Source organism: Thalassophryne amazonica, chromosome 15 (genome assembly GCF_902500255.1).
Source record: "Thalassophryne amazonica chromosome 15, fThaAma1.1, whole genome shotgun sequence".
NCBI lineage: Eukaryota > Metazoa > Chordata > Actinopteri > Batrachoidiformes > Batrachoididae > Thalassophryne > Thalassophryne amazonica.
Genome location: NC_047117.1, coordinates 61,827,003 through 61,853,610, shown reverse-complemented (window position 1 = coordinate 61,853,610; position 26,608 = coordinate 61,827,003). Strand labels below are relative to the sequence as shown.

General features: G+C 40.4%; 1 protein-coding gene across 5 annotated transcripts in view; it reads left to right on the top strand.

Annotated features, from left to right (window-relative positions):
* Positions 1-26,608, top strand: part of myh10 (myosin, heavy chain 10, non-muscle) — a 149,077-nt gene that overhangs the window by 28,480 nt on the left and 93,989 nt on the right. For 3 of the 5 annotated variants that reach the window (XM_034187660.1, XM_034187657.1, XM_034187658.1), the window contains 7 exons: positions 4,022-4,178; positions 13,224-13,251; positions 16,286-16,388; positions 20,889-20,906; positions 23,465-23,557; positions 26,210-26,273; positions 26,496-26,594. In XM_034187660.1, the coding sequence (XP_034043551.1) occupies positions 4,022-4,178; positions 13,224-13,251; positions 16,286-16,388; positions 20,889-20,906; positions 23,465-23,557; positions 26,210-26,273; positions 26,496-26,594 (562 nt within the window). The remainder of the gene's footprint in view (positions 1-4,021; positions 4,179-13,223; positions 13,252-16,285; positions 16,389-20,888; positions 20,907-23,464; positions 23,558-26,209; positions 26,274-26,495; positions 26,595-26,608) is intronic. The other 2 variants (XM_034187661.1, XM_034187659.1) reach the window with 1 other exon arrangement.

Here is a 26,608-nt window from a genome sequence, read left to right as displayed (position 1 = left end):
AAAGGACTGCAGCTACTTTAACTACACTCAACAAAAATATAAACGCAACACTTTTGGTTTTGCTCCCATTTTGTATGAGATGAACTCAAAGATCTAAAACTTTTCCACATACACAATATCACCATTTCCCTCAAATATTGTTCACAAACCAGTCTAAATCTGTTTATAGTGAGCACTTCTCCTTTGCTGAGATAATCCATCCCACCTCACAGGTGTGCCATATCAAGATGCTGATTAGTGCACAGGTGTGCCTTAGACTGCCCACAATAAAAGGCCACTCTGAAAGGTGCAGTTTTGTTTTATTGGGGGAGGATACCAGTCAGTATCTGGTGTGACCACCATTTGCCTCATGCAGTGGAACACATCTTTCGCATAGAGTTGATCAGGTTGTCAGTTGTGGCCTGTGGAATGTTGGTCCACTTTTCTTCAGTGGCTGTGCGAAGTTGCTGGATATTGGCAGGAACTGGTACACGTCATATACGCCGGTCCAGAGCATCCCAAACATGCTCAATGGGTGACATGTCCGGTGAGTATGCCGGCCATGCAAGAACTGGGACATTTTCAGCTTCCAAGAATTGTGTACAGATCCTTGCAACATGGGGCCGTGCATTATCCTCCTGCAACATGAGGTGATGTTCTTGGATGTATGGCACAACAATGGGCCTCAGGATCTCGTCACGGTATCTCTGTGCATTCAAAATGCCATCAATAAAATGCACCTGTGTTCTTCGTCCATAACAGACGCCTGCCCATACCATAACCCCACCGCCACCATGGGCCACTCGATCCACAACATTGACATCAGAAAACCGCTCACCCACACGACGCCACACACGCTGTCTGCCATCTGCCCTGGACAGTGTTAACCGGGATTCATCCGTGAAGAGAACACCTCTCCAACATGCCAAACGCCAGCGAATGTGAGCATTTGCCCACTCAAGTCGGTTACGACGACGAACTGGAGTCAGGTCGAGACCCCGATGAGGACGACGAGCATGCAGATGAGCTTCCTTGAGATGGTTTCTGACAGTTTGTGCAGAAATTCTTTGGTTATGCAAACCGATTGTTTCAGCAGCTGTCCGAGTGGCTGGTCTCAGACGATCTTGGAGGTGAGCATGCTGGATGTGGAGGTCCTGGGCTGGTGTGGTTACACATGGTCTGCGGTTGTGAGGCTGGTTGGATGTACTGCCAAATTCTCTGAAACGCGTTTGGAGACGGCTTATGGTAGAGACATGAACATTCAATACACGAGCAACAGCTCTGGTTGACATTCCTGCTGTCAGCATGCCAATTGCACGCTCCCTCAAATCTTGCGACATCTGTGGCATTGTGCTGTGATAAAACTGCACCTTTCAGAGTGGCCTTTTATTGTGGGCAGTCTAAGGCACACCTGTGCACTAATCATGGTGTCTAATCAGCATCTTGATATGGCACACCTGTGAGGTGGGATGGATTATCTCAGCAAAGGAGAAGTGCTCACTATCACAGATTTAGACTGTTTTGTGAACAATATTTGAGGGAAATGGTGATATTGTGTATGTGGAAAAAGTTTTAGATCTTTGAGTTCATCTCATACAAAATGGGAGCAAAACCAAAAGTGTTGCGTTTATATTTTTGTTGAGTGTAATTAAGACTTAAACAATTCAGCAGTGTAAAACATTGCTGGCTTAGTTAACCATTTCCATCATGCACATAACTGGTGCACAGCATAAAATGTGGAGGGAAGAGCTTGATGAGGAGAAAACAATGGAGACAGCTTGTAGAAAAAGCACTTTCCTCCATGTTTTCTGCTTATTCAGTTACCAGCTGAATAAGAAGAAATCCCAACAAATATGTCTAGCACATTTACTTAGGTATTAAATTTGGGTGGCTGGTGTCTCCCTTAGAGAGAGGGTGAAAAGCTCAGTCATTTGTGGGGAGCTCGGAGTAGAGCCGCTGCTCCTTCACGTTGAAAGAAGCCAGCTGAGGTGGTTTGGGCATCTGGTAAGGATGCCCCCTGGCCGCCTCTCTAGGGAGGTGTTCCAGGCTTGTCCAGCTGGGAAAAGACCACAGGTAAAACTCAGGACTAGGGTGGAGAGTAGGGTTGAGCTGGATACTCGTTTCAGTATCCTGTACGGATAAAGCATTTTTGACGAGTACGAGCATGATACGAGTGAAACTCGTCTATCTGTGCTCGTTCTGAAGGAAAAACCTAATTGGCTAACTGTCTTCACGCTCTGTGATTGGCCAGTCACACACACACCACCCACCCCTCCCTACACAGACGCATCTCTCTGCAGCCTCTCGCGCACACACACAGACACTGACTGATCTCTCTCTCTCTCTCTGTGCTTGGCTTGAATCTACCTCTCGTTGCTCTCTCAGTACTCCTTAAGGTTTCCTCAACTCGCCTCTGTTTTGGTTTGTATGATATTTAAAGTTACTTGGTGAACTTGTTTCATATCCTATGCGGTGCATTTGACAAGGCAGAGCTGAAAATGGCTCGTGCTGTGTTGGTCGATGCCTCTACTCTGGTGTTGTTTTTTTTTTAACCATTTGCTTGTTCTTTGGTTTTGTTGGTGATATAAAGTCAGTTGAAAAACTTTGCTTCTACTGAACGCGGTGCTTTTGAGAAGAATACAGTGAACAAGGCTGAAATATTATTTCCCTGTTTGCATGAATCGCCAAGTTCACACAGAACATTAAAAAAAATAAACAGTCTTACCGACCACTTACACACACATAGCTGAACACGCAAAGTAGCCTATATTAATATTTTTAGTGAATATGGCTGCATGCAGTATGTGACACTTTCTCACTGCATTTCATAAAAATAAATTGGTCAGTCGAACAACCTCTCTCCTCTCACAGTCACACACAGCCAGACATGCACAAACAGACACACACAGACCTTAATCATTATTGTTTTACTTTGTGTGGAAAAAATGCCAAGAACGTTAGGTTGTAAATATATATATATATTAAAAAAAAAAAAAAAAAAATCAGTTTGATTATACAATTTTAAAAAAAGTTGAGTATGGCAACTCTTGTTCATGCATACTTGGTTCATAATTTCCTACTACATTGAATGTCAGTTCTGAGGCTGTTCTGTTATTCATTCATACACTTATGAATATTCATGTTCTGAGTTTAGAAAAAACTTGTTCTGTAAAATAGTTCCTTTGCTATTGTGACCAAAAACATTGAGTCTTAATTCTGAGGCTGTTCTGTAAATATTCATTCATACACTTAAGAGTATTCATGTTCTGAGTTAATAAAAAACTTCTGTAAGTACGCGTAGTTCTTACTTCTGTGGTCAAATTTTCAATTTTGAGGCTGTTCTGTAAACAGTTTTCAAAAAAACAATAAACATAGCAACTTCTGATCAATCCATGTCAATTTCAGACTTAAAATAATGTACTGATTTAACCCCCACCCATTTCTGGTTAAACCACACCCACTTCCAGTTTGGGCCTCACCCACTACGAGTACAGATATGGATACAAATAATTTTGATGGCTGTACAGATAGTGGTGTACTCGCTCATCCGTAATGGAGAAATTATATCTCCACACTGGCCTGGGAATACCTCAAGATCCACCAGTCAGAGGTAATTAATGTGGCCTGGGGAAGGGAAGTTTGGGGTTCCCTGATGGAGCTGTTGCCCCGTGACTTGATCCTGGTTAAGTGGTTAGATGTATGTAGATGTATGTAAGTGAATTAAGTTTATTTATATGCCCAGTTCCAATCTGTGATCCAGCAGCAGATTTAATGATGCTTCTTTTGAGGAAATAAATGCAGAGAAACCACACTCTGCATCCCCATAAACATCAATGTCTAATAGTGCAAATTATTTTTGCAGCCCTGTCAGCACTGTTTTTCCATGGTCTCTTTTCTGCCTACTCATTATACATTTTATTGTGCAATCAATGTATATTGATTCTAACTGTGACCTAATCAAGACTTGGGGTTTGCTGTTTGTTCAGGTAAGATTGTAAGAAATAGTTTCTTATCAACCTTATTTTTTTCTTTCTTTCCATAGACATACTCTGGTCTCTTCTGTGTGGTTATAAATCCCTACAAAAACCCGCCAATCTATTCTGAGAACATTATTGAGATGTACAGAGGCAAAAAGAGACATGAAATGCCTCCTCACATCTATGCCATCTCTGAGTCTGCTTACAGATGCATGTTGCAAGGTAAGTCTTCAGGATGAAGTATATTTTGCCCACTCATTTCAGTTTTACAAATACAGCAAAAAATAGCTTTTTAGTGTTCAGTTGTATGACTGAACTTTACAGAGCCAGACTTACCGTTCCATTGCCATGTCTATTGGGTTTACAGTTCTTGTGACTGCCTTGCTACAATGACCATTATTGCAAGGACTCAGAACCCAGCAGTCTCATTCCATCAGTTAGTGGAAACTGTCATTTTGCTGTTTTGCTTTGTTGACATTCTGAATGCATCTAGAAACCTCTCAGCAAATCTCTAATGGAAATCCAGCAATTCTTGCATGGCCAGTCTTAGGCACCGATGGAATACACGGAAAGCATTAAGTACACGCACACAAAACTGGCTTTCATTACATAAGGAAAAAATTGTTTACTTGCATTGCAGACACATTAAAAAAATGGTTTACTTAATTTTTTGTGCATAAGCATAAATGATTTCTCACTACTTTAAACCTAATGAAAGTTCAGCTGCTGGATGAACTTCCCATAGGCTGCAAGACTCCCCACCGTAGGGCTGCAGGATGGAGACCACAAACCAGTGCTGCCAGGTCCTTTTGGTATATGAGACTTTGGGTTTGTTTTTTTTGTTTTTTTTAATGAATTGTTACAGAAGTACTGGGAGTCAAGGTCTTATTTCCACAATGTAGTTCATTATCAAGTAACCCTCTTAACTCTGTGCAAAGCTGATAACTGAAAGTGTCAGCGCTAACCTGTCTGATGAAGTTTTGTGGTCAGTACTTGATTGTTAAACTAACAGTTACTGGTTGACTGGTAGGTAAGCGTGTATATAGAGTTGCCCACATTGGGTGGTTAATAATGCTCATCTTTTCAAAGTAGCATTTAACTGTGTCAGATGTCTTTATTTATTTTTTAAATCTGTTAGTACTCAAAGAATTTACTGTATGGGCTGGTTGAAGTGAAGGGACCCACTCACAGGTCTATAATATACACACAGCACTCCAAAATGGACTGCATTTATATAGCGCTTTTCCATCTGCATCAGACGCTTAAAGCGCTTTACAATAATGTCTCACCCAGTGCTGGCACCAAAAACCATCACTTCAGTTTTCTTGTCATTAAAATTTAAAATGTTCAGAGCCGTCCAGGCTGTTATGTCATCAAGTCACTTGACTGATGAAGTGACAGTGTGCGTCATTCTTTCTAATGCCTGGTTCACACGAAAAGTTAATTATGCCGATATCGGACCTGATCTTCCCCTTCCGACAATCTTAAGTACGCCCCCACTATTGTGATGGGTCTAAAGATAATCTTATCAGATATTCCTGCCATGTATGGTGTGTTAAGAACGCTCTAGTCTGCTCGGACTTTTTCAGGATTTCGGACCACAACCAAAGGATTCACATTTTGTCTCCAGATTTTCTGTAATTGCCCATCACACAAAAGAGCTTATACTGGTGGTGCAGTTTTCCCCTCGATGTCTTTCCATTTTGCAACATATTCTGGATCACATAAACCCAGCATGACCTTCAACTGAGCAGCTTGGTAATAGCTCTTAAGGCAAGGTAAAGCTAGACTGGCCTTTTTTTTTTTTTTTTTTTTTTTGGGCAGTTGAAGAGTTCTATATTTAATATGCAGTCTAGCACCTTGCCATATGTATCTAGATATAAATTCAACCCGGCATTTTCAGCGAATAAAAAAAATAAAACAGATTTCCATATAGACAGATTAACAGCGAACGCTATTTTGAACCGAAGATGGCACCATGAGTCACTTGACTGTTGTTTGTTTATTTATTTATTTATTTTGACTTATGTCGCCACTCTCTCAGTTAAGGCACACTAGTGTACTGCATCCTTTGTACATGAACCTCCAGACACTAGTCAGTGAAACGGACATAAAACTTTGCATGTTTTGATGGCACGAGGAAAATAAAATAGAGTGCCTGGAGGGAACCCATGCAAACTCCACACAGAAAATAAAGGAGCATTGGTGGAATTGAACCCCTGATTTTTCAATGAGGCGGGTGTGCTAACCACATATTTGACCAAGCAACCTATTGAGCAAACTCGGGATTCTCCCCAGGACTTTAAACAAACTGGTAAAAATAAATGCTAGTGCAAAGCATGAGGCATTCAATAAGGTAATTTCATTCAGTAAAAACACATCTTCCCCCCCACACAGTAAATTAGCATTCATGCGCTGATGTGTATCAAAGTGTTACCTAGCAGTAGAGAAAGGGGTGCTGTATTATCGAGTGCAATGAGATCAGAAAAGCTTGTGCGAGATCATATTTCACACTGAAGGTCTGCAGTTTCAGCCCTCTGTAGTTGAAAGACTTCTATGCTCTTTGAGCAGTGTTGCACTGGGTTCAGACCAGTGAGAACATAGAGGGTGACCCCATTGTCCTGTAACAAAAGGTTCTTTGTGTGAGTCTTAGGGCAGGTCATTGGGTTAGTGGCAAACTGGACAGCCCTGTCAGTCTTTTTCAGGCCTTGCTTTCCCAATAAAGGATGCTTCAGTATTGGCCACACAGAACTTGATGGCATTTTTGCCCTCTTACAACAAAACAACTTTCATCTTTGAGTTGAAACCAACTATTTAATTCACTGTCTGTGTTAGGCAAAAAGACATTTTTGGTTAACTGGTAGATGCAACATACTGCATGCATCATGTCTGATGTTACAAGCCTGACCCATTATTTTGAAATGTGCCACTGTCCTGAACAATTTCTACCCATCCATCCATTTTCTATACTCACTTACTCCAATTAAGAGTCAGGGGTAGGAGCAGAGGTCTGGATCCCAGCAGTCATAGGGTGTAAGGCAGGGGAACTATTTTTAGTTGTAGGGCTAGCCATATGAGAATTAAGTGTTGTGGTTGGAAAAGGAGGTTTGTAGGTTAGAGATTAGCAGAGACAAGCTGCTCTTCAGTTGTGCCCCTAAGCATATCACTAGCCTGGTTAATTTGTGTTTATCCAGCTGTCATTGTTACTTCACCCCACCGGAGGGTGAAGTGTCTTTGTGTGTGTTTCTGCATTTGGTAATACATGCAGTAGAGTGTAACTAACCAACCGAAACTGCAGATATCTATTACCGGATGAGTAGCTGAATTGAAAAAAAAAGTTAAATGTAAAAAAAAAAAAAAAAAAAAAAGAGAATTTGAATGGATAAGAACATTTTCACAGAACATCTCATAATTGCCATAGCCATTAGTTGCTTGAATGGGGTGAAATCAGCTTTCTCTGATCACCTTTTTTTTTGTTTTGTCTACCGTAGTAATAGTCACTGATGCTACAAAGTTATGGAAATAATACATACTTGGGTTTTCCTATAATAAATGTCAGTATGAATCATGAGATGTCACTGACAGGTTTCAATTTATTTTATTTATACAACACCAAATCACAACAATGCTGCCGCAAGGCGTTTCATACAAGTAAGGTGTAACTTTACCAACCCCCCCTAAGTAAGAACGCAGGCGACAGCGGTAAGGAAAAACTCCCTCTGATTATAATGAGGAAGAAACCTCAAGCAGACCAGACTCACAGGGGTGATCCACTGCTCAGGCTATTTTAACAGTTGCAATGTTTTTGCAAAATTTTACCAAGTTAAAGAAACGGCAGAGAAAAAACAGAATAGCATCAAAAACAGTGCAATATTGAGGTGAGCATGCAGTCATGGGTACCACAGGCAAGGCATCAGTTTCACTTTAGTGTAAGTTGTCTTCATGGAAGACTGCATTCCAAAAGCAGACTGCAGTCGCTCAGACAGGTTTTCGTGTTCATTTTTGACTGTGCAATGTCAATTGCAGTCTAAACATAGAAGTGTGGGTGAAGGGGTTTCTCTTGAGTCTAATAATTTGTTGCTTGTAGTTTCCAACCTTTGGTATCTAGCAGACTGTCAGCTCATATTTTGTCCATTGGTGGGAGTTTTCCAGGAATACTGGAAGTCTGGGTGTTTACTAACATGGTGAACATTTCCGGGTTATTTTTGTTTTCCCGACCTGCGTCTGATTCAGTATATGGTCTGATTTTGTTGATGTTCATATTTGTAAAATTGTTTTGGAAACATCTGTGAGACGCCACAGTGGATATTAAGTCTCAGGTTTTCATGTCTTGATCCTATATTGGATAAGAAGGATAAATGTAACGTGCTGCCACTCGTCCACACAGCAGCAAATGAGATTTTTACAGATTTGACTGTGAACTCCACGTTGAACCTACTAAGAAAATGGACGGAAGCTTTGTTCTGCTGCAGGGAGACAGGATAAATTCAAATGGGCTTGGTTGGAGCGAAAAGGACCAAAAGGCTGATGTGACTTTTTTTTTTTTTAATCATTGTTTATACGGAAAAGCCAACACTCCCGGTGAGTCTTTGATCTTATATCATGTTTTTGATTTTTTGATGGACTTTGTTTTCAGTTGACGTCATCAGTTCTTTTGCACAAATCAAAATCTAGCTTTAGGATGAATTTACTCCAAACTGTCTCCATGCAAACTCAATATATTAGCCTGCTTAATCTACACTTGTGGTTTCTTTGGTTACATAGCCGTGAAATATTCATGTGATGAACATTTAGCATGCAATGGTGACGTGAAAAACGGTTGTGCGTCATTTTGCATTACATGTAAATTGTCAGTATCCCAGAAATGCCGATGTCGACACTGAATGGAAACCTTTGTGTTGTTGTTTCCCATTTATATAAGTGAACAAGAATCAAATTTAAACCCAAATCAGTGTTCCTGAGAATTAAAGGTGATATTTATGACTTAGTATACAGTGGGTGCAGCTTTACTTGTATCAAACTGTATGTATGTTAAGATACTATCAGTAGTTGGAAAAAAAACAAAACGAAACTGTTTGTCTAAATCATGTCTTCACCTCGAGGATCTGTTAAGTGACTCATTGCTGTTGTCAAACCAGTCAGGTGGGAAGATAAATTAGGTGTTACATTACAAATCGGGGTCTCCAAGCAGGCCAGTACAAATTTACATCTGTCTTTCATTTGCCTTCCAGATACTTAACATATTTGAGCTTGCTTCTTCACTCCTCAATTCACTATGGAAAATCTGTGTGGAGCAGACAGTTCTCAAAAACTGAGTGACTGTGCAAGAAGGAGAAGAGTGAGAAAAGCCACCAAGATACCCAGACAACCCAGACGTTACAGGCTTCTGTGGATGTGAAGAAATTGTGCATAGTGCATGTTTTGCATTTTGTGTCCCCATTATACATCGTCATGATGAAGTGGTACAGAGGAGGATTTTATTAAAAAGAAGACCTTAAAGTTCAGCTGCAATTTACCCGAAGGTACATCTGAGATGCAAGCCTATAATGTTTTGGTGAAAGACAACCCTCCTCTATTTATGGATTTTTATAGCCTTTCATGTAATTTACTCATAAATCGGAATACGCCCATCAATGCTGTCCATTGATTGGCTGAAAGCCGCAGTCCTCATGCGGAGAAAATTCACACACAGAGTAAATAAAAGTCTTACTTGTTTCAGTGGAATTCATCATTACATGATCCTGAAGAAAAATAATCCACATACAGCCTCCTGAGTTTGGTAAACAGCATCTGAAAATACTTTAATTCCTTGTCATAGCTGAAAAAACTTTGCGCCACAGTTCCATCCGTCAGATCACGGTTTCAGCGGCAGAGTTGGTCCATCAGTTTGGTGAGTTTCAGCACCTGGTGTGGCTGTCCAGGATGATGTGAGACCAGCTTGTTCCACTACAGGTGTAATCCGTTTGTTGAATGTCTGTGGTGCTGCGTAAGGAGTCTCTGCTCCCTTCCATGGGCCGAACTTTTGCACATCAAGTTGAGTCACAGCTAGGGATGGGTAATGGTGATAAGATTTTATCTATCGATACCTCGTGAATTTTGTACTAAAAGTAGGCTTTACAGGTTTTCTATGTATTTCATTGAATCTTAAAGTAAATCTGAAATTGGTCACTGTATCCTTGATCTCTGGACAAAAATAAAAATAAAACGGTGTTTCACTTTGAAGTTATTAATTCAGACTGGATTCTATCGTTCTAAATTGACTCGGCAGAGAGCCGCACAGCGTTTGGAGCTGTGTGAACAGAACGGAGGATGATTCTTGTTTCTTTCTCGCAACAAGACAGGAGTCCTAGTTAGTAACTTTAATCTGCTCAAAAGTGACTCACGATTGACATATTCAGGGATGAAAGTGGTGAAAAACAAAAAAAGCTGAAACCCCAAATTACCCCCCAACACCACCTGCACGAAAATGTTTCAATTCTAGAAGCTCTGAAATGCAGTCTGGGACTATTCCAGGCAATAAACTGTAGTGAGTACAGCATCCATTTAGGTGAGAAAAAAAAAAAACGGCTTTCCTTATTTAAATTCATTCCAGTAGTATTCTGCTCTTACTACGATGCAGCAGTTTTCTAGCTTGGCAGATAGTTGTGGAGGAAATCACTGAAGAAATTAACAAATTGTTTCGGTCAAACCATATTTTGGTTTGACCAAAACAAACTGTCATTAAACTTAAATAAGACAGGGATGAAGTGGAGGTGTAAGAGTCACTAGGTGTTCACAGGAAACACTTATTTATTTCTGTATGTATGTATGTATTTATTTATGTATGTTCATTGTTAGTTGGTTTTATATTTCCTGTTGTGTTTCTTCAGGTTCTTTTTGTCTCTTTCTCTAAAATTGTATATGATATATACTGTATATAATAATCATTAGATTATTAATATATAAACAAAAATAAATTTAAGAAATATTACAATTTGAAAACAAATACACCCGAACGTGATGACAGCTGCAACTGCTTAATGCTAACTTTTAACATTGAAAATGCCATAGACATGCTAACGCGTTAGCATCGCTCCAGTTTTTAAGTTATAAAATACATCTATCAACTGTTTCAGAAGACCATAACAGGTCAGTTTAACATAGAAAAGGTAAATAATACTCAGACGTATGCTCTTTAGGGTTTTAGCGGGGGAAAATTAAGCAACAGAAAGAAAGAATAAACATTCTGCGAACCACTGCTTCGATTGGTTCAAGGTTCAAAGCAAAGCCGCGCTGCAGAAAAGTTGATTACGGACCCGCTGCAGGGTCTGTAAGTCTGTAAGCCTAAGAAATCACGAGAACATAAGTATTCATACCCTTTGCTATGAGCTCAGGTGCATCCTGTTTCCACTGGTCATCCTTGAGATGTTTCTACAGCATAATTGGAGTCCACCTGGGGTAAATTCAGTTGATTGGACATGATTTGGAAAGAGACACAGTTGACAGTGCATCTCAGAGCACAAACCAAGCATGAACTCAAAAGTATTGTGTGCAGACCTCCGAGACAGGATAGTCTCGAGGCACAAATCTGGGGAAGGGTATAATAACATTTCTGCTGCTTTGAAGGTCCCAATGAACACAGTGACCTTCATCATCTGTAAATGGAAGAAGTTCAGATCCACCAGGACTCTCCCCAAAGCTGACCCCTCTTTAAGCTGAGCAATTGGCGGAGAAGGGCCTTAGTCAGGGAGGTGACCAAGAACCTGATGGTCACTCTGTCAGAGCTCCAGCATTCCTCTGTGGAGAGAGGAGAACCTTCTAGAAGGACAACAGTCTCTGCAACAATCCACCAATCAGGTCTGTATGGTAGAGTGGCCAGACAGAAGCCACTCCTCAGTAAAAGGTACATGACAGCCCACCTGGAGTTTGCTAGAAGGCACCTGAAGTACTCAGACCATGAGAAACAAATTCTCTGGTCTGATGAGACAAAGATTGAACTCTTTGGTGTGAATGCCAGGCATCATGTTTAGAGGAAACCAGGCAAAATCCCTACAGTGAAGCATGGTGTGTCAGCATCATGCTGTGGGAATGTTTTTCACCTGCAGGAACTGGGGACTACTTTGGGGACAAGATTGAGGGAAAGATGAATGTACAGAGACATCCTGCACAATGACCCTAAGCCAGGGGTGGACAATGAGGGCAAAGACACTGCAGGTTTTACTTGTAACCAATCACCTCAGCAGGTGAGTTGCTGATGAGCTCTCCCCTGAAAATAAACAACTGGTTGTCAATGAAATCACCTGCTGAGACACCTGAACATTAATGAAATCACCTGCTGAGGTGATTGGTAGCAATGAAAACTTGCAGTGTCTTAGCCCTTCATGGCACATGATTGCTCACCCTGTCCTAAGCACACAGCCAAGATATCAAAGGAGTGGCTTCAGGACAACTCTGTGAATGTCCTTGAGTGGTCCAGGCAGAGCCCAGACCTGAATCCAATTGAACATCTCTGGAGAGATCTGAAAGTGGCTGTGCATTGATGCTCCCCATCCAACCTGATGGAGCTTGAGAGGTGCTGCAAAGAGGAATGGGCAAAACTGCCCAAAAATAAGTGCACCAAACTTGTGGCATCATATTCAAGAAGACTTGAGGCTGTAATTGCTGCCAAAGGGCATCGACAAAGTATTGAGCAAAGGGTGTCAAAACTTATGTACATGTGATTTAGTTTTTATTTTTAGTAAATTTACACTCATCACACTCATCCTCAACTGCTTACTCCAATTAAGGTTCGTGGGGGTCTAGAGCCTATCCCAGCAGTCAGAGCGTGAGGCAGGGTACACCCTGGACAGGGTGCCAGTCTGTCACAGGGCCACAAATAGACAAACACATTCACATGCACACCTACGGACAATTTAAAGTTTCCAATCCACCTAACCTGCATGTCTTTCGATGTGGGAGGAAGCTGGAGCACCCTGAGTGAACCCACACAAACACAGGGAGAACATGCAAACTCCACACAGAAAGGCCACATGTGGGGAATCGAACCCATGACCTTCTTGTTTTACCTTCCAGTTTTACTGTCTTTCTTTCTATTGTATAATTTTTTTTTCCCATATTTGCCCATGTACTTTCTCACAAATGGTTTGGGGCTTTTATAAAGTTTTACTTGGCAATATATTCCAACATTACGACAGCGTTTTCAGTATCTGAGTGTTGTCAAACCAACAGATGTTCAATGATAAATTTCTTTTGCTCTTTCCTTTTTCCCCACTCTTGTCTTGCATATAGACCGAGAAGACCAATCCATTCTTTGCACGTGAGTATTTCTTCTGTCAGACTTTTCACCAACTTTGACTACGTTTACATGCCGTTAATATTCAGGTTAAGGTCAATATTCCGGTTTCTGAATCATTAGGAATAACCCGTTTACATGCTTAAGCAGACAGAGTTACTCCTGTATACATGGTCATTGGTATCATTTGGAATATCCCCATCTAAACAGCAACGCACATCTTCCACCGGTGCTTGATTTGGTCTGGCGTTTGTGCAAATCCTGCTTGGTGTAAAACCCCTCACTACACACTTTGTACACTTTTCTCAAACAGGCATTAACATTTTCTCACTTTCCTCTCCTGTGTAAACACTCTTTTTTTTTCTTCTGGGCGAGAAGATTAAGACACACGCACAACACAATGCGCCTGCTCTCCCTTCGCTCACTGCCGCCAGAGGTACGGATGCGGGACCCGCAAAGAATCCAAGTCATGGCCACGGAGCTCTGCGGCTGTGGTATGCCGAGACCCTGTGGCTCTGTGGATTTTTCCACAAATGCCGGAGCGCTTTGCATCAAAACAGCGAGCGTAGTCTCTGGACCTGTTGCCGCAGCTCCGCACAGTAGAGAGAGGGGCTGTGTGAGTGGGCCACTGCGGCGTTTACCGAGCCTGCAGACTCGGTAAGCGCATCGGAGGCAGAGCAATCGCGGTGATGCCGACTGGTGCCGCATCCGGCCCGCCTGATAAGGACGCAGAACACAATGCACTGTTTAGATCTGCTTCTGTCGTGTCCAGTGGGTTGCGTGCTCCACATACAAGTAGTTGCCGTACTCAAAAGACCAAGATTCCTTGCAGATAGGACATGCACAGAACACAAAATAATGTTCCTTTCTATGGGGATATTCCGATGCGCGTTTATATGACCTGATATTCGGGTTAGAAAAGGGAGTAACCCAGGGGTCTTACTCAGGTTTTTCAAAACAGGAATATGAGCATATTCGGGTTTTGCGGGTGTTTACATGGCTGTGCCCAACCAGGTTATTGCTAATATTCTGGTTATGAAAGGGTTATTGGCTGCATGTAAACGTAGTCACTGTCCTCGAGAGGAGAGATGAGTATAAGTGAATGTATGTTTAGTCCATTGTTTTCTGACATGTAGTCAATAGATGCCGCAATATTGTACTGCATAGTACAAATATTAGGGCAGTGTGGGAAGTGCTCCTTCCTTTGCTGTCATTGGACCTCAATAAGCAGTTGAAAATTAATAAATGAATAAATAGCATAAATGTTATTGTTAAAATAATTAAGTATGTAGTACAGGTGCCAGATGAGCATATTCCTGTCTTCTGTAATATTATCAGTTATCAAGTTGTTCACCAATTAATATGGCTTTATACACCCCAAAGAAAACCATACACCCTTCCGTACACTAAAGGCAATAGTAATAAATGGTGTCAATTGTAATCAGAATTTTATTAAATAGAACATTTCTAAACAGTTGTAATAAGACATTGAAAATATCTACGACACACACATTCAATTGATGATGTCATTGAATAGAACAAACAGGTGTATTAAATTACACATTAACAATATCTAGGACAAACACATTCAGTTGATTCAACTGGGATTTACTCGGGTGGTATGAAAAGTATTACCGGCCCGCGAAAAATATCACAAGGGTGTATTGCTATTTATTCTTTAGTGTTTTATCCAATCATATTGGCGTATCATTTATAGGTATGTGATAATTGGATATATTATAAAACAATATTTGTTTTTCTTCATCCACTCTTTCTGAATGCCTCAACTCAATTTGAATATTTTGTTTAACAGTTACATTGTTGCTGGATATCCCACATTGCTTTTTTATATATAGATTGAATTAAATTTAACAGAAAGGAATGCAGTTCGGTTTCATTCCCGTACTTTAAGAAATCAGTGAGAATGTCCTAGTGGCCCCAAGCCTTGGACAGTTATTTTTGGATCTTGTTGACATTGACCAGTCTGTCACTTAAGATCTGAGAAATGCCAGATGTTTCCGTTCCACAGTTGGTATAATTTGAGTGACTGATATCTTCAGGTGACAAGAATGTAGTCAAATTAAATGCCGGAGGTATCTAAGATATAAGCCATGCAACAGGCCCAGTCCTTTTAGCTGTTTGAATGTGATTCAAGCTAATTTAAACAAGAACACAACCACTAACATATCCCAAACTAACCTGAAACTCAACTCATATTTAACTGTTAAAGGTACATGAAGCAGATTTTACATAAAAAGGCCCCTTTAACTTTGAGAGCTTTGGTAAAGAGACACATATGAGTGCATAACAATATGGCAACACTAGCACAATTTAAAATACTCAGAGGGCAGAGAGGAATAAATTATTACTTGTTTGTTTGGCATTGATTCTTGAGGGGTGGGGGGAGATGGTACTGAGGAATTTAACTTTAAGCAGTTAAATTTGGACATTGACGCAATACCTCCCGAGTAGGCTTGTTTAGTGGCCCACGTTACTGCCAGAACTGATCCATCACTCTCCGTGTTATCACTGAGCCACATTTGAAAGCAAAACAATATTTTGTGTATTCTTGGTCTTTGTAAATCTGGACATACTGTAAAACCTCTGGTATGTTTTAAATATAAAGTGCTGCCTAAATGGTTGCTTGCTTGGCTGACAGAACTGAGAAAACTTGTTTTTCCAAATGGCTTGGTCACTGCAGACTGCAGGTCCCTTTAATCCACAGCCACTAAACTATAGTGAAACTCAAAATACGTATACTGCAGAGAAAGAACATGTTTACGTATTTGTCTCAGATATATGATTTGTGTGTTTTTGTATGATTGTGATGGAGACAAATGTGTGAAGCACTAATTTTCCCTCTAAAAACCTGCAGAAAAATGGTCAGGAAGCCTTAAAACTAGAACTTGAATGGTTGCAAATCTGTAAAGCTATGTAGTATATTGCTGTGCTTCATATCATGTAGTAGCTGCATGTTTATGAGAAGGATGCATTCAGAGCAGTGCGACATTTCGCATATTTTAAGTTTGTGTTTCTTCGGTATCATCTTGTCTCACAGAGGTGAGTCAGGGGCTGGCAAGACGGAAAATACAAAAAAGGTCATTCAATACCTGGCACATGTTGCCTCCTCACACAAAGGAAGGAAAGACCACAACATCCCTGTAAGTATTCTCTCATTCTTCACCAGTCTGCTTAATTCATCATTACTTTTCTTTTTAACCTTAACCTCAAGAGGACCATACTGTGAAAATGTTTTGACCTTAATTAAAATACAAATTTTAATAATGGTTGTTTTGTCTCAAGAATTTGAGTTTTTACACATTTGTTAACAGTTTTTTCTGCCTTTTACAATTCTGTATGGGTGGGGTTTTGTTTGAAACATCCCAACAAACCCACAATTCTAACTGCATGTAGAAATTCTCCTGCAGTAAAACCCTCTTTACACAGGGACGGGGTCTGTCTAGCGGTCCTTGTGCGGTCATGAAATCGCATCAAACACCACATGTCATTTCAGCACAAGCACACATGCAGCTCAACTGTCACTGAACGCGCGCATCACGTCAGACAAGTAATCTGCGCCCTGATTACTGCTGTGATGGCAACCTGTAATACTAACTAAAAGCCTGTCACCATGGAAGACAAGTCAAGCTAAATCTTAAATTAATGCTTTTTTTCATGTTTCTATACATGCATATCCAGTTTGGATTATGCGTGCTTGTGCGTTTTTTTTTTTTTTTTTTCCACTGCCATGTGCGTGAAACCCCTCACGTGGGCATTTTAATATACAGTATAAGTAGGTACATTAAAATCATTGTGGATTCACTACAGTTTTGTCCTTTTTTCCATGAATTGTAGTGATGTCATTTGCAGATTGAGCTGACGCTGCCTGTGAATGACAGGGAAACACGTGCGCACAAAGATAAATTAAAACTGATGAGTGTGGAAAAATTAACCATTTAATATTCATCACGTTTTGTCAGCGCTGTCTCTCTCTCGCTCACTCAGTGTGCACCAACATTGAGGAAATATGATGACAAACAGCTCAAAATCCAGCATATATGTCAAAAAAGCAGCAGATCTTTGTGGAAATGTGACATCATCTGTAGCGCGCAAACTCCGCGTGAGACTTCGCGTCACCTTTCACATATTGAGTGTGTTTTCAGCCACACAACAAACTCACAACTGCTGGTGTCCTGTGTAAAGGGGGCTTAAAAACAAAAAATCTGAAATAGTTATTCTAATTGAGCCTGTCTAAATTCTGTACAACACGTGTTTGACAGAGCAGTGCTCTGCCCAGGAAGGAGTAGCACATGGCAAATAGCATTACCCTTCCTTAAACAAACTAAAACAGAAATTGTCATTGCTCAGATGCGAGATGTCTTGGCATTCTCATGTCTCATGGACCTCGCTGCATATGGGATATTTTGTTCTGCAAACTTTATTTGCTATAAACACACCTTGTGACCTTTTGTTAACTTGCTGAAAAGGGGTTTAATAAGACCTCTTTAAGGATTTAAGGTAACTTAATAACATCAGATGAATAATATTATTGATAATTACTATTAATCAGTGGGTAGTCTGACTTGGGAATTCAATCAATCAATCAATCAATCAATTTTTTTATATAGCGCCAAATCACAACAAACAGTTGCCCCAAGGCGCTTTATATTGTAAGGCAAGGCCATACAATAATTATGTAAAACCCCAACGGTCAAAACGACCCCCTGTGAGCAAGCACTTGGCTACAGTGGGAAGGAAAAATTCCCTTTTAACAGGAAGAAACCTCCAGCAGAACCAGGCTCAGGGAGGGGCAGTCTTCTGCTGGGACTGGTTGGGGCTGAGGGAGAGAACCAGGAAAAAGACATGCTGTGGAGGGGAGCAGAGATCGATCACTAATGATTAAATGCAGAGTGGTGCATACAGAGCAAAAAGAGAAAGAAACAGTGCATCATGGGAACCTCCCAGCAGTCTACGTCTACAGCAGCATAACTAAGGGATGGTTCAGGGTCACCTGATCCAGCCCTAACTATAAGCTTTAGCAAAAAGGAAAGTTTTAAGCCTAATCTTAAAAGTAGAGAGGGTGTCTGTCTCCCTGATCTGAATTGGGAGCTGGTTCCACAGGAGAGGAGCCTGAAAGCTGAATGCTCTGCCTCCCATTCTACTCTTACAAACCCTAGGAACTACAAGTAAGCCTGCAGTCTGAGAGCGAAGCGCTCTATTGGGGTGATATGGTACTACAAGGTCCCTAAGATAAGATGGGACCTGATTATTCAAAACCTTATAAGTAAGAAGAAGAATTTTAAATTCTATTCTAGAATTAACAGGAAGCCAATGAAGAGAGGCCAATATGGGTGAGATATTCAGTTTGTACATTTGTTATGGGCTGAAAGGTGGTATAACAGTCACATGTTAATGAGATATACGAGGAGGACTGGAGCAGCGCCGCATCACATTTTGCCAGAAACTGGGCGACAGCCAGGTGGAAACCATTCGGATGATTCAGACGGCTTTCGGTGACTTTTCAGTCGTGTGACTATCTGAGAAATTGTGGAAGAGGTGGGCATGTCACAACATGCCCTGTGAAACTTCCAACACAGAGGCGCTTTTGCGCTGCCGTTAGCAGCAGCATGAATTTCACCACCACTCTATTCATGACCAAATCTTCTGTCACAGTGGAATGTACCGAAAAAGTGCTGATGTCCACCTCTTCCGCAATTTTTGGATAGTCACACGACGGTCCCGCATCACCACAGTATTCACTTTGGAAATGATCTGGTCATTTCAGCATGTTGATGGCCGACCGGAGCGTGGCTCGCTCTCCACCGTTGTGCGGACGTCTTTAAACCGGTTGTACCGCTCCTTAATCTGTGTGATGCCCAAAGCATTGTCACCGAAAGCCGTCTGAATCATCCAAATGGTTTTCACTTGGCTGTCGCCCAGTTTCTGGCAAAATTAGATGCGGCACTGCTCCAGTCGTTACATCTTTTTCCTTGAAATGAAAATCCGCCGAGCGCACTGCACGTTCCACACAAAGGCTGCTTACCAGCAAATGACGCAATCGACAAGCGTGAAAAAGTTCACGCATGCGCACGAAGGTTCAAGGTTGGCTCATGCAAGCACACGTGATTCAAATCGATCAGGTTTTTGCAAAAAATAAAAAGGTCCAATACTTTTCTAACAGACCTCGTACATACTGGCAGTTACACATGGCTGAACACAAAGCATGAATGTGTATTATAACAGCTGTGGTAATGGCCATGGCTTTGTGCAGCCAGACTGCGTGCACACAGTCTAACAGTTTGCATTTGTTTACATGGAACAAACAGCCAGACTCACCTAAACCAGTGAAACTACAGGCAAGTCTTGTGCTTTATTATTCACTGTGTTAATGTGCATGCTCCACTTTTTTCCTGTCACCCAAACTTACTTTCTTTAGTATGTGGGTTTGTTGTATGTTTGGCACCTTTTACAAATGCTATGAGTGGTTTTAGTTGTTGGGTTACTGTTCACAGTTCCTGAAGTTAAAGGACATGTTGCACTGAAATCACAACAGTTTAGATTTAGGCTGTTAGTGACCATCCGATGATCCACTGTGACCGGTTTCAAAGTATATGGCATTCGCAGCAACCATCTCGGGAGACGTCCGAAAACAAAGCACTCGTGACTACTTGTGTGTTTTTGATGCGTGACGTAGCTATTAGAAGCGTCCCAGCGTGAGCTTCAATGGAATGTGGCTGCTAATGTTAAGAACTGAGGCACAGATTAATTCCAAAATTGACATAAGTGTGATGTCATGTTATGATGACTCATTTTTAATTGAAAACTGTTGATTTTGATGCAGTCAGTGTAAAAACAGCAACCCTGAGAATATTTAGTGCACTTATGGCCATGAGCCATAATCGTTGCCTGTCAATAACTCTCTGCTCGAGGTTCAGCTTTGTGCATGATTAATTATGAGTGTTGTATCAATAAAATCTTTTAAAAAAATAAATAAATAAATCTGCTGCCGTGGGGAAAAAAAACGTTATGGAGACATTCATGTTCACAGCAGCAGGAGCTGCTCCCATCTCATTAGCCGCACACACATACACACACACACACATATTCACACTCAAAAAAAAAAAAAAAAAAAAAGCTTGCCACAAACACAAATACCACAAAGTCCAGTACAACCCACATCAACTGACTCCCTCATATGCTTTCAATTGGCACATTTTTATAGTGCCTTTATGTAACTGCTACAGCTGGCATCGCCGCTTCCTCCGCAAGCTGAGCTACCACCCATCACCACCCCATCTCCTCATGTTTGTTGTCCAGCTTCCATGCTGTCATTTCATTGTCCTTGCTACCTGCTCTGTTCTATTCCACATGCTTGGAGTCTTTGCTATTGTCTCTCTGCTAGCCTTTCCATGTAGCTGGACGGCAGGGAGGTGCTCTCCCTTCCTCTAGGCTTTTTCACGTAAGCATGAGAGAGTATGGAAGTCCCAGAATAGAGCCACACTGCCAAAGATAAGTTATTGCAATGAAATAAAGCTTTGCTTTTGACTAAAATGATCTTGTCCAAAGTGCTATTATTGTATGTTTATGGATTTATACCTATTTGTAGTTGATTGACTTTTAAAAACAGTTGCCTAACTATTGGATCTGCCTGTATCCTACAGAGTGGACACCTCTTGTATGTGAGTAGTATATATTTTGTAGGATGTGTGTATATATATATACATTTGGCTTTGTGAATCCACATGGTATAAATGGTATTTTCTCACTCTGATAGATTAGATTGGGTAATATTTGGGATGTTGGCTGCTCTATTCCCCTTCACCTTGATCCTTCTGCTATAGTTTTACTCAAACATTTGTTTTTTTAAATCTCTTTGTCAGTGCTTCTTTGACATGTTTTTCTTTGTCCTCTGCACTTATTGACATGAATCGTTATGCTCCACATTAATGTACTTAAATTTTTAGGGTTGTTTTTACTGATTGTTTTGTTTGAGATGGTGGCTGTATTTGAACCTTTCTCACATTAAACAGAAGCCCGCCTGGAAATCATGTCGGTCTGGAGAAGTTCGGCACATCAACATTTTTAGAGTGCTCGGTGGTTTAGTGAGGAAGACGGTGGTTTGCAATGTTTGTTGCTTGGGGGACCCTAGTGCAGCTGTTAAGATGCGTCTCCATCCGTTTCTGCCTTGGAAGATTTGGGACACTTTTTATTGGTCCCTTTTGGCTCTACTCTGTCTGGCCTAAAGTACTTTTTCATGGCCTGCTAAACTTCACACTTGCAGCTGTGAGCAAGAAAGATATTGACTGAGATTATTTTATTTTTATTTATTTCATTTTCTGAAGGGATCAGGTGCATTCCCATATTGACTGAAATTGTGGTTTTTCAGTCATTTTAAGGCTTTTTTTTTTTTTTTTTTTTGTCATTCAAGAAATTGGCTGTCTCACATAGAGAAGCCTGTTTTTGGTGACTATCAGATGAGTGATACTCTTGCTTTGATGAAGGAAAATGGGTCAACTTCTAATTCTGTTAAATTCGACTTCTACTGTTGTTTGCATTATTATTTTAGCTGAGCTTAGCTGACTGTATGGGTGAATTAAGGTAACTATAAGTAATTGTATCTACGAAGACTGACTGAGGGACTTTTTTTTTTTTTTTTTAAATCCTCTGACCTCTGGACTGTGCTGCTACTCTGATAGCTGGAATAGGAATACGCTTATCCCATTCATCCCGCCTTCATTCCAGCTTTACATTTTTGACATCTTGAGCACAGTGTTGGTTTCTCATCCTGCAAACCTCTCTGTGTAAAATGGTTTCCTTCAGCTGTCTTTTTGTGCACCAGTTTTTGATGTAATCACAAAATATTCCACTCAACCATAAGAAGAGAAATGGTACTTCTGACGAAATTTTTCTGTTTGTCATTTTGGAATGTCTGCTCACGACCAATTCAATAATACAGTTTTTGTTGCAAAATATTGGACCAGCTTTCGAACATCTGCACATGACCCCCTCAAATCATTAATGTGATCAAACAATAATTTGATAGGGATTGGGAACAAAGTGTCTTTGCTTCTCTTTGCAGGTATTTCTGTGTTTTGACATAGTAGTTAGAATAGATTGGGAAATGTTGCAGAATAAAAGCCCCCCCCCCCCTTTTTTTATTTTTTATAAGTACTCTTCTTCGGTTATGAGCCAGCGCTGAGTTTCAAGTAACCATACTGTGGCTCATTTAACTTTTTTCCAGGCAGTTTTCATCCTAAAGAAATCAATCAATCAATCAATCAATTTTTTTATATAGCGCCAAATCACAACAAACAGTTGCAGTTGTGTGGAGACTAACCACCAGAGGACGCATGCACCAATGATATCAGTCACCACTACAGTTTTAAGCCTGGCTGGGCCCTCAGAGAACATCTTTAAGGGTGTGTTTTATTTATTTATTTCCTGTTTCAGATACCAGGACCATTAATGAATCTTCTTGGGCATTTTAATTTTAAATAAACACAAGAATAAAAATGGTCATAAGAAAATGTTAACACAAATAGTACTATATCCTACAGAAGAGAATTGAATTCACTGGATAAAAAAAAAAAAAAAAAATCCTGTACTCCTAATTCCGAGAGCTGGAAGGTACACATGAATGGATTTTTTTAAATTATTATTATTATTATTATTTTTTAATTTATTTATACACATTTGTGGATCTGATTACACATTTGTGGACCTGGCTACACACACAAATTCTTATGCTCATTTGTGGATCTGGTTACACACACGCAGATTTTTTTATTTTTTTTTTACACTTTTGTGGATCCAAATACACATTTGCAAATATTTTAATGGCCCATAGGACCACTCTTTTAGAAAGGCTTGTCTGAAAGATTATTATATTCATTGTGTTGAACAGAACTAGGTAACAGTTGTATAAATCAGCAGGTAAAACAAGTTGGGGGGGGGGGGAGATCCTTTCCCAGTGTAGTATTTTTAGTAAACCTAAATTTGGGCTATGACTGTAGCTGTTGTAATTGCTGCCATCTTTCCTACAGCTTTGTTTGTCGAATGTGTACACAAAGGTGTACAAAACACAACACACACTTTCACGTCTATAGGCTTTGTTTGCATGGGAGAGTGCTTTTTTCCCCCCTGTTCTTCAGTTGTCAGATTAAAAAAAATCCTGTTTACAGTTTCTTTTGTTGATCTTTGATATGTTGGCATGATACTGTCATGCATTTTCTTTCAGGGTGAATTGGAACGTCAGCTTTTGCAAGCAAACCCCATCTTGGAATCTTTTGGGAATGCTAAGACGGTGAAAAATGACAACTCGTCACGTTTTGTAAGTACAGAAAGTTGAGAGTGGCTACATTTTTGATCATGTGAGCCTTAAATCTCGGTGAGAGTATGACTTGTCTTTTCAAACACCAATTCATCTTGCCATGCTTTTGTAGCTTGTAAAACATTGTATTTATTTAACTATTATGTAAACGGTTACAGACTTGTAGTATAGGTGCCTGCAAAATGAGTCAATGTACTGCAACTATTCAGGCTGCAATTAAAAGTACTGTATATCTTAACATCAGATGATTGACCATTACCTGTAACACTGAGGTTTCCAGACTCAATTCATTTTTGTGAGACACATCATCTTGAAATTTGTTAAACACCTTTATCTCTGCGTTGGCCAATGTATGCTAATTTTTCATCATGATTGTACTAGAACACACACACTATACATACATACATACATATATACACACACTGAACAAAAATATAAATGCAGTACTTTTGTTTTTGCTTGTTCATGAGCTGAGCTATATGCACAAAAGACCCATTTCTCTAAAATATTGTTCACAAATCTGTCTAAATCTGTTAGTGAGCATTCTCCTTTGCCGAGATAATGCATCCCACCTCACGGGTGTGGCATATCGAGATGCTGATTAGACAGCACTTTACACAGATGTGCTTTAGGCTGGCCACAATAAAAGGTCACTCTGAAATGTATAGCCAAATCTTTATGGGTTAATGGTATTCTTCCAAAGAGTCTGGATGGAAAAATCAAAATCAAATCAATTTTATTTATATAGCGCCAAATCACAACAAACAGTTGCCCCAAGGCGCTTTATATTGTAAGGCAAAGCCATACAATAATTACAGAAAAACCCCAACGGTCAAAACGACCCCCTGTGAGCAAGCACTAGGCGACAGTGGGAAAGAAAAACTCCCTTTTAACAGGAAGAAACCTCCAGCAGAACCAGGCTCAGGGAGGGGCAGTCTTCTGCTGGGACTGGTTTGGGCTGAGGGAGAGAACCAGGAAAAAGACATGCTGTGGAGGGGAGCAGAGATCAATCACTAATGATTAAATGCAGAGTGGTGCATACAGAGCAAAAAGAGAAAGAAACACTCAGTGCATCATGGGAACCCCCCAGCAGTCTAAGTCTATAGCAGCATAACTAAGGGATGGTTCAGGGTCACCTGATCCAGCCCTAACTATAAGCTTTAGCAAAAAGGAAAGTTTTAAGCCTAATCTTAAAAGTAGAGAGGGTGTCTGTCTCCCTGATCCGAATTGGGAGCTGGTTCCACAGGAGAGGAGCCTGAAAGCTGAAGGCTCTGCCTCCCATTCTACTCTTACAAACCCTAGGAACTACAAGTAAGCCTGCAGTCTGAGAGCGAAGCGCTCTGTTGGGGTGATATGGTACTATGAGGTCCCTAAGATAAGATGGGACCTGATTATTCAAAACCTTATAAGTAAGAAGAAGAATTTTAAATTCTATTCTGGAATTAACAGGAAGCCAATGAAGAGAGGCCAATATGGGTGAAATATGCTCTCTCCTTCTAGTCCCTGTCAGTACTCTAGCTGCAGCATTTTGAATTAACTGAAGGCTTTTCAGGGAATGTTTAGGACAACCTGATAATAATGAATTACAATAGTCCAGCCTAGAGGAAATAAATGCATGAATTAGTTTTTCAGCATCACTCTGAGACAAGACCTTTCTAATTTTAGAGATATTGCGCAAATGCAAAAAAGCAGTCCTACATATTTGTTTAATATGCGCATTGAATGACATATCCTGATCAAAAATGACTCCAAGATTTCTCACAGTATTACTAGAGGTCAGGGTAATGCCATCCAGAGTAAGGATGTGGTTAGACACCATGATTGTAAGATTTGTGGGGCCAAGTACAATAACTTCAGTTTTATCTGAGTTTAAAAGCAGGAAATTAGAGGTTATCCATGTCTTTATGTCTGTAGGACAATCCTGCAGTTTAGCTAATTGGTGTGTGTCCTCTGGCTTCATGGATAGATAAAGCTGGGTATCATCTGCGTAACAATGAAAATTTAAGCAATGCTGTCTAATAATACTGCCTAAAGGAAGCATGTATAAAGTGAATAAAATTGGTCCTAGCACAGAACCTTGTGGAACTCCATAATTAACCTTAGTCTGTGAAGAAGATTCCCCTTTTACATGAACAAATTGTAAAAAGACGTCTTAGCCTTGAGTAAGGCATTATCTTCAGTTCTTCTGGTTCACTTTTGCTTTCACTGTGTGGATGAGCAGCCTGAGCTCCTCTCAGTGAAATTCCAACATATGGCGCAAACGAGAGACCAGAAGCAGTGCGACCACAAATGAGAGCAAAGCATGCCCCCCCCTTATTTTTATTCTATTAAATTGTTGTTCATTTGGCTTATGCACTTTGGGGTAAAAGCCAAAAAACAACAGTGAAAACCCTGCTGTTTACTTGACATCACATTTATTGATGGCATGCTTCTATAGAGAAATGCATGTAAACACAATGAGCAATATAAAGGTTGGCAAAAATGATCAGGGTTGTGTTCATATGTCGTATGAGAATTTGATAATGCAACTAACATGACAGGCTTGCTTAAGTCTATGTTATTGTTGCTGTTGTTTGTAGTTTTATTGGCTTCAGCTTGTATGCAAATTGTATTCTTGGCATCTGACATTTCATTCATTGTTATTCTCTGCAGGGGAAATTCATCCGGATTAACTTTGATGTCACTGGATATATTGTTGGGGCCAATATTGAAACTTGTATCCATTTTGTATTGCATGTCTGGAAGAAACTTGCACCATCTAATGTTTCCAATCTAATTGTTGCATGCTATAGAAATTTACTGTCAGTATTGAATAAAACATTTCTGTTGTGGAATAACCATACCCTGTTAGGATGACAATGAGTAAATTGACTGACCAGCTGCTGTGAGTTGAACTGGCCCTATTTATATGAAATTTTCCTTGAATATTCTATGTCAGACCTCCTGGAAAAATCCAGAGCTATTCGTCAAGCCAAAGATGAGCGCACCTTTCACATTTTCTACCAGCTGCTAGCTGGGGCTGGAGAACACCTCAGATGTGAGTAGAGCAGC